The 9,750-nt window shown below is 33.7% G+C and overlaps 1 protein-coding gene across 1 annotated transcript; it reads left to right on the forward strand.

Annotated features, from left to right (window-relative positions):
• The first annotated feature begins 6,024 nt into the window (after positions 1-6,024).
• Positions 6,025-9,422, forward strand: LOC133205116 (uncharacterized). The gene is made up of 4 exons (XM_061340860.1): positions 6,025-6,410; positions 7,172-7,267; positions 8,487-8,568; positions 8,758-9,422. The coding sequence occupies exons 1-4, from the start codon at positions 6,333-6,335 to the stop codon at positions 9,378-9,380; spliced, it is 879 nt and encodes a 292-aa protein (XP_061196844.1). The 5' UTR covers positions 6,025-6,332; the 3' UTR covers positions 9,381-9,422.
• Positions 9,423-9,750: the final 328 nt, after the last annotated feature.

Below are 9,750 nucleotides of genomic sequence, written 5' to 3' on the forward strand. Positions count from 1 at the left end.
TGTCATGTCCAGCGGGACTGTAGTTGAAAGAAGAGCAAAAACACTCAAGATGATTTTGTTTTAGATGTTCAATATCTAGGCCCTGAGCCCCTGGTAAAATATCCGGGGAAAAACACAAACAAATACCTTGGAACACCCCCTCCTCAGTGTACATCAGACAGATCGGACGCACGTGTTGCTTAGAGGTCCAGAATTATTTTGAATTAATTGATTTTAAACTTTAAATGGCTCTAAATTCGCTCTTGAGTACATCTTGACCTATGATTTTAACAAAAGGAATATAAAATAAATTATTTAAAAAATTGAAATAAGAAGTGTTTTATATTGAAAAGTATATTGCAAGTATATAAAAAAGATAAAATAAGCAGACTTTTTCATCAACTTACTTTTTTTTCTTGAAATGAATTTGATAATTCCACTAGAATTACGCATGTGTAGGGGGACATTTTCAACCATGTCAAAATAAAAGTCAAATATACGGCGATAATACCTTGTACACAGAATATCTTCATTCACTACCGTTTAGGAAGGATAAAATTAACATACAAAAGTATTTTAATGCACATTATGTCTAAAATAAAAGAAAAATAGGAATTTATTTCTTCTCATATTTTGAACGTAACGTCTGTCAGACTCAATACACCGGGTACATTGTTATAAAATGGGCCATTGTTTATGCAAACTATTTTATGTTTCTTGTCTACTGATAGAAAATTTACCTGTTTATCAATTAAGTGATCGCAGATTCAACAGAAAAGCACGTGTGCTTAGAAATTAACAAATCTGTGGGATGCTTCCTGTGTCTGTCATGGCAAGTGGGAGTTACGTTCTATTTTAAGAATGGAGCTCGGATATGCTTCTTCTTATACATTTGACTTAAAGGTTATGAATATTTAAATTTTCTCCAGTGTTCTATGCAAATGTGTTTACATTTCGATAAGAAGAGCTACAGAGAGAGCCCGAGAAGCCACGAACGTTTGTCTGTCAAGTGTTACGTTACACAAAGTATGTTACGTTCATGAAAATATAAGTTGTCTTTATCCTAGATTTTAAACACATATCATCAAATATTGTCTGCTGGTAGGTGTATTTTGGATTTTTTTTTTTAAAATATGCACTTTCACGCTCTTCATCACTACATAAACACTTAAAATTTGACATTTCTTACATAACGCACCGATTGACAGACATTGCCTGAATACTATCGTAACGGTGACGGACAAAACGAATGTCTGCTCATGTTACGTGAAACAAACGGGTGCATTCAGATTTACACGTTCAGTGAATTAAACCAAAAAGTATTTTTATTTAAGAATATTAGTGCATCATAAGGCAAAATTTGTCTTTATAACTTAAACAATACAATTTTGTAGTTGTTTTCTTGCAGTTTTAAAAACGAGTCTGTCAGGGTTACGTGCATCCGTACATGTTACGATATAGGTTTGATCTATATGAAATAATTTATTTTTTTAAATTTCATTAGTATTTTCATAAATAATAATGTCTTGTGTATTATAATTTCCAAGAATAAAAGATAAGCTTTGAATGATAAATTTTATTGGCTGATTTCAAACAAGTATTGCTCAAGAAATATCGTAACATGACAGACATGGTGGAAATTTTGTATGTTACAATTAAAGCGTATAGCAGAGATTTATTTTTTAAAAATTCAAATTTAAAATCTATAAGGAATCAAAATTTGAATAATGTCCATTTCTTACGGCAACATTATCTTTTTGATAAAATAATGAAAGTTTATGGTTTATTTGGCTGGCTAAGTAAAGGAGTCTGTCACTGTTACGATCATCAGTTTGTGCATCAAAAGTAGCTTAATAATCTTTTTTCTTCTACGTAAGAGTGAAATTTTTTTTTGCATTGTTTAAGGAATTGTTTAATTTTATTTTTTACAGATTATTTGTATTGCTAAGCATCAGAAATGTAATTTAATCATGTCACGTTTTATCATACGTCTGTCATGTTACGTTATATGTCTGTCATGTGTTACGTGACACATATTTCAAACATTAATAAAATATTTATTTTTGACTTGATTATCTATTCAAACATTTTTTTGTCCTATTTAGAGTCAAAACTTCAAATACACATAAAGAAATCTAAGAAAAAAAAAACGTGTCTACAGAATTATTTATTTGTCCTCCCAGATGTACTCAAGAGCGAATTTAGAGCCAAATATATAGAGAGAGAGAGAAAGAGAAAGAGAGAGAGAGTATATGTACTACCGGTATATTTTTATTCGTAAATTTTTTATTTGATTTGGCAGTGAGGAAGCGGCATATCCGGCTAAAAATCATATTCAATTTTAGAATAGTGTTTTCATTGAAATTCATAAAATTATGATAAAAAAAAACTTTTCTGAGAAAAATTTTCTACTTTGTGATTGGTCATCAAAAAACTCTATCTGATTGTACACTCAAGTACTCTCAGGTCCGTAAAACGCGGGGGGGGGGGGTATAGTTTTTGCTATAGTAAATTTTTCTTTAGATGCTGATTCCCCCACCAGCATGTTGTAAGGTCAAGCACAGGCAAATTCCAGGATTTGGACAGTAAATTAGCTTTTTTCTTCTTTTATTGCTTGTCAGATAATTTGGGAAGTCCCCCCCCCCCTCGCCCTTTTGGTGAGTGTAGGTTTTTAATTTGTTTGTCAGATTTTGGGGGAGAGATGATAATTACAGTGGTAAATACCGGTATTTCCCGTTCCGGAAGTAGGGAATCACTACTCCAGATCCCCTACTCCTATAGCAGTACACAAGATTCTTCTCTTTACCGTAATTTTGTAGCATTTTGCAGTAAATAATTCATCCAAAAACAAAATAAAATTGATGAATTTACCTGTTTTCTTTCCCAATGAGATCTGACGTTTTAGATATAAATACGGCGATTTTTAGAATTTTTGGGAAAAAATTTTAAATGGCAAAGCATCATATATACTCCTGTCCGCAAGAGTGTCCAACAGTTGTACAAAAAATAATAATAACTAGATGCGATCTCGTTGCGAGCAACGAGTGGGTCTTCCGTCCGATTTTTGATAAGATGAGATAAGAATTTGACTGAGATTTTCGTTCAAATATAATGATATAAATAAATTGTTAAGACGAACAATTTTGCTTTAGTAATGTTTAACAAAATATTGATTATTAAAGGGTTATAGATTAAAGACTTTCGGCCCTTCTTGGCCCGTAATGTGAGAGGTCAGCCCCTTTTTCTTGATATCATCTTAAAGCTCTCATGATTTTGAACACTTTTTGTTTAACAACTATTCAGAAATACTTTTTTTGTTTTCAGGATATATGCAAAAGAAATATTAAGGGCCGGCCCTTCAAGTCCTAAATGGGGACGTCTAGCAAAAAATGAAAGAGTGCATATTGTTCAGAATATTATTTTGAACGTCTTTTCTTAAATACTGTTTATCAAAATATTCTTCCTTTTCGAGATATATACAAAGACTGTGCAATCGGGCCCCTAAAGACCCCTTATTGCGTAACATATGATATCAACATCATGTTATTTAAACAAAGAGTGTGAAGATGAACTATTTCGGTTCAGTAATATATTACAAAATATTGATCATTAAAGAGTTATTGATTGTATACTTTCGGCCCCACTCAGCCCCTAATTTAAGGGGTCAGACCCTTTCCTTGATATCACCTTAACGCTCTCATGATTTTGAACTTTTTTTGTTCAACAATTATTCAAAAATTCTTTTTCGTTTCTGAGATGTATGCGAAGGATATATTTAGGGGCCGGCCCTTCAACTCCTTAATATGGACGTTTAGCAAAAATCAAAAGGTTGCATATTGTTTAAAACATTATTTTGAACATCTTTTGTTCAGTATTGCTTATCAAATTATTTCCAACTTTTGAGATATAAAGCGTCAAAGATTTAGCATTCTGGCCCCTTATGGCCCCTCATTATGTAACATATGATGTGAATATCATAATATATAGTTGTAAATTGTTGAGATAAACATTTTTGCTTCAGTAATGCATTACAAAATATTGATCGTTAAAGAGTTTTTGTTCAATGACTTTTGGCCCCTCTCAGCCCCTATTTTGAGGGGCCAACCCCTATTTCTTCATATCACTTTAAAGCTCTCATAATTTTGAACACTTTTTGTTCAACAACTAGTCAGAAATTCTTTTTCGTTTCTGAGATATTTGCAAAAGAAGTATTTAGGGGCCGGCCCTTCAACTCCTTAAAGGGGACGTTTAGCAAAAAATGAAAGGTTGCATATTGTTTGGCACATTATTTTAAACATCTTTTGTTCAATATTGCTTATCAAAATATTTCCCACTTTCAAGATATAAAGCGTCAAATATTTAGCATTTTGGCCCCTTATGGCCCCTAATTATGTAACATATGAGATAAATATCATAATATATAGTTGTAGTTTGTTTAGATAAACATTTTTGCTATAGTAATGTATAACAAAATATTGATCGTTAAAGAGTTATGGTTTTAAGACTTTTGGCCCCTCTTGGCCCCTAATGTGATGAGTCAGCCCTTTTTTCTTGATGTCATATAAAAGATCCAGTAATTTTACACATTTTCTGTTCAACATGTTTTAAGAAAATATTCATATTTTGAAGATATGATAAAAAATGTCTCAAAAATTCACTTCTGATTCATGTCCTAAATTTCGACCCCTACCGAGCTTCCATACTAGGCACTTCCAGAAAATTTGAAAACTGAGGTGCACAACTAGAACATGTCCTCTATTATCACTGAAAATTTCAGCACTCTAGCTTTTGTCGTTTTTGAGTTTTTGTGTAGACAAAATGGTCACTAAAATTTCAATTAAAGGGCGATAACTTCCGACCGGAAGTGATTTATCAAAAACGGAAATGCCGGAATTAACTTCAGATAAGGACCCATCAACCCTGAAAATTTGAAACAAATTGAACGTGCCATCTCCGAGAAATCTTCTGCACAAAATTTGTAAAGAAAAAAAAAAGAATAATAAAAGTGAAAAAGAAACAATTTAATAGAATAATAGAAGGGTCTTCCGCTGAAGACGGAAGACCCTAATAATAATAATAATAAAGAAAGAATATATATCCAAAGGGAAAATGAGAGAAAGAGAGAAAAGGGGGGGTATTTTGTTCTTAAATTAGTAAAATGTTATATAAGTTAGTTAAGAGAAATATTAGTAAAGAAATGTTCATCAAAAACATCAGAAATTTCCTTTTTTTTTCTTTTATCATTTTATTGTATGGGTTGATTTATCTGAAAGTGAAGCTCTTTATCTTGTAGACGTAATACCTTGACAAAAAGATGATGTGTGTGAATTTTTTTTACACAATATGATTTAACAGAATATTTAGAAGATATTAATCCGAAGTGTCTGTAGATAATGATTATAAATTGAAAAATTGCTGACTGTACTTTTTTATTCTTTCAAAAGAATTCTCTGTCATTAGTACTGTTAATTAAAATGTGAAAATTTTTCTGTCTTAATTTTTTTTTTATATCATTCATACCAAATTAATCTAAGAACAGACTAACTGAAACAAATTTGTTTTATATCACTGCTATAGTGGAAGACCACGCATATGTGTACAATTATTAAGGCCTTTGATTTCCCTGGATATACTACTAAAATCAATCTTAACATCTTATGACATTTTTTTTAACATGAATCAGGATGACTTTATTGAAGTTTTTGATCGGATTATACAATACTAATACAGACTTTTTATTGTATCCATCTCATTTTGTACATAATTGTGTTATTTTTACGACCATTCTGAGGTTCATGAATTTTTTAAAAGGGGAAGGAACTTTCCATCCTTTTGTATAATGAAAGCTACAGGATGCTTTATTATTTTATTTTAGTTTATTTTGAGTCAAAATAATTACGATATTTTACAAGTATTTCCCATGCTTGTCAGCTCTGAAAACGTGAATGAGAAATAAACATAGAATTTTCCCACACACTGGAACACTACTCTTCCCCGCTGCACCATACTGAGCACTCATAACTAGCCCGAGAAGAAGCAGGGGGTCACCAAACAACATTGTCCTATTAAATTATAATTTGACGACAACAACTAGTAATTAGGGGTAATATGTAAGCTATCAGCGATCCCAAACAGAACCCCCTACTCGCGTGGAAGAGTACTCCATTGACACCTCTCAATATATTGACCTTGATCACTGATAGATCAATAATTCACACCTGATTGTCACACCTGGCACATGTCAATTTCACTCTCGTAAAATCATTTCAAGTATACACATAGGTAAATCTGCAATCAACGCAAAATTTAGTTAGTTTAAACAACACCTATCAAGAATATAGACAGTATTCACCATGAAAATTAAAAGGTCCATCGGAGAGAAACTTCGGAAAGTAACAAAACCTACGAGGAATGGCGGCGTTAGCAAAGGGGTAAGTACAATACTGTTAAATCTTTTATAAAGTGTATGTGTTCGTTTTCTCTCAAATTATGTCCTTTTCTAGAGGATGTTAAAATTGAAATTATTAAAACATTTAAGAAAACTAAAAAAGAAAAAAAGGAGGTGGATTGGGGCTGATCATCGTATCCAATACCCAGCAGCGAATAAGGAGGACCCTTACGCCCCTGTAAACCTAGCAGTATAATATACAATGTATATTTTAAAGAAATTCCGACATCATAAATTTCCGACAAATTGGAAGGGGGGGGGGGGGGGCAAAGGCAACAATCTGATTTCGGAAGTAGGGGTCAAAAACTGTGGCATAAAGTCTTAGGAGGAGAACAAAAGTCATTCTCAGTTTTCATATATTTGTATGTATGTAACTTTATTAGCACGGAAAATGATTTGGGGAGGAGGGGGGGGGGGGGCCGATCAATCTAGTGATCAATGTTCTGTTGGTTATTATCTATACATTATTCACTAAAGTGTTAAAGTATCCTTTATTTTTAAAACGAACAAGACTTTTCCTTGATTAAAAAGGGGATATACCAGAGCACATACCCTCCATCTGTGTCCTAAATCCCATGTTGGTATACTTTGTTAATTATGTTTTATTTTTTAAATGATGAAATACTTATGAAAATGTATACATTTATATACTGTAACATTTGTTAGTAATATAACAACGCCAGTCCATCTCTTATTTCTGCAGTAACCCTAACCTTAACAGATATTTTTTTTTATTATTTACAGACCACTAAGCATGTGAATGATGAGAAAAACCGTGACCGTCTTATCAGGTGCTTGTCGCAGATCAGGTCAGCTGTGACGGGGTCAACCATAAAACAGGTCAGTTTGCATTGCAAGAACTACAAAAGCCAATAAAAATATCAGTATATTATCTTATATTTTTTAATATCATAACTTGCAAGTACTTTTAGGGAACGATTATAATGGTTAGATTTCGTTAATTGGAGTTTCAAAATTTGATATTGTTCCCCCATAGTGGTTGGCGATTTCATCATACTCAGCTGTAGTCCGAAGTATCTGACGTTTTCCAGGCATTTTTCACGATTTTGGTATTTTACGTGCCAGGAAAACGTCAGAACCGGCGCCATTACGAAAACTGGAAATGTCACCGTCTCCAACCGGAGCTGATTTTCGATACTTGCGAATTGAATTAAATGTCAAACTTACAATTTATTAGTAGCACAATGCTTCTAGTACTCACCAATATCGATGAAAAGAAAATATCACTCCACATTTCGATACAGGTTTTGCAAGATTTTAAAATGCACGAAATGAAAAGAAAACTCGACCGTCTGATAAAATGTTTTCACTAGACTGTATATTTCGTAAACAAACCCATAAAACGATGGTGGTGAGCACTAAAGGCATTGTACTATTAATAAGTTGTGAATACAGCATTTAATTCGGTTCGCAAGTATCGAATATCAACCCGAGAATGCCGCCTCCAGTTGGAGGCGGCGAATTTCCAGTCTTCGTAATGGCGCCGGTTCTGACGTTTTCCTGGCACATAAAATATCAAAATCGTGAAAAAAGCCTGGAAAACGTCAGATATTTCGGACTAACTCAGCTGCAGTATGTTAATATCCTTAATAGTAAAATATTTATAACATATAATTGCCTTGGATATATATAATTAACTAAAATATAATAATCCCGTATGAAATTATAGGTATATTTTACGACATTTTTCGATCTACGTTTTTTTTATTCGAGCACTCGAGTATTTGATCACAAAACATAAGTATTTACCTGTTTACTTGAGACTTACATAAAGACAATTAAGTAATGTCTTGAAATTGATTGCAAATAACACAGGGATGGCGAGAATCTGCCCATAAATTTAAGAAATCCTGAACGTGTGCGTTCACCTTGGCTGCATAAAACTGCAGAGTTAGATTTCTTAACCGAGTTTGACGACAACATAGAACATCAAAGCATAAAAAATTATGTGAACAGTGTTTATAAAAAAAAGTTCGTTACAGGCGTTTATTAAAAATTAGACTGTCTTTAGGCTTATTTGTTTCCTTTTCATATTTAGGCGTCTACAGTTAACAACACACCAGCTGCACTAGAACACGACACAGGACATTTGTATCAACAACGAAAATCCAAGACGAAAGGTAGGGAAACGTTATACCGTATTATAGCCGCGGTCGATTTATAAATAAACGACATCTTACAGATATTGTCCCTACGTTCATTTTTACAAAGAATTTAAATGAAGATTATGTAAGGTCGACCATAGCTAATGGACGTCAACCTTAAGATTTAGCAAAAATGTCAAAATATCAAACTTTATGTCCTTTTAGAGACCACCCAGACTGAGATGAAACCAAACAACGTTGAAGCAAAGCCCCAGTCCCGGGGAATGAAGGACATCTTCAAAAGTCTAAAAAATCTGAGAAGTAGGTCTAACATTAAAGGTTGTTCATACCGGCGGCTACCCAGAATGCCGCAAGAACAACAAGGCCTGGAGCTGGCTGCGCCGTACACCACGCCTGCAGATAACATAAACACCGAACAAATCCGACGGATGCCACAGAGACGGTTGTTTAGTCGAGCCATTTCAAATTTGGACAACTCGATACTCAGTGCTCAGCAATACACAATGTCAACAATGATGTGCCCGGACACTACCATCTACAGCCACCCTCAGCCGGTTTTTATCGAGTCTGATGCCGATATATCGCTTCCCCGATTATCGTCAACGCCTCTAACCGCAAGGATCGGTAGTCCTCGCTTTGCATCGACGCCCACGTCCGACAAACACGCCAGCATCATCTCCAGGATCGATCACGTGATGGACAGTTCAGCCAATCAGTGCTCCAAGATATTTGAAACTGGCCACAGTGTTAATCTGAAAATGAATCTAGAACCCTTATTTGTCGAAAGTTACGAGGCGGTGGCTAACATGTGGCGTCCTTGGTTATGATGACGTTGAATTTCTGCTTGATTAGTGCTAACGTAAACCTACTGTATCTATTTAATTATTATGTATATGTATTATGTGCATACACCATTTGACACCTCTTCCGCAGAATAAAAAAAAAGCAAACGGAACGTTTTATGCTTAATTTTCAGCAAACGAAATGAGAAAGTTAAGATAAACCCCATTACATTTAGGCTTATATATCAGGAATGATCAAGCCAAAAACTGTATCTTGTTGTCGAAACTTGGCACAGAAAGTATAATTTTATTTTGTGTTTCAAATATAATTTGTCAAATAATTTGTTTTATAAATCTATGGGTAGTTTTGACTTTCTGTATTGAACTGGGGGAAGTTATTCAAAGAATTTCAAAT

The sequence above is a fragment of the Saccostrea echinata genome, unplaced genomic scaffold, assembly GCF_033153115.1.
Source record: "Saccostrea echinata isolate AGI-Se365-2 ecotype Australia unplaced genomic scaffold, CSIRO_AGI_Sech_v1 ptg000054l, whole genome shotgun sequence".
NCBI classification, from domain to species: domain Eukaryota; kingdom Metazoa; phylum Mollusca; class Bivalvia; order Ostreida; family Ostreidae; genus Saccostrea; species Saccostrea echinata.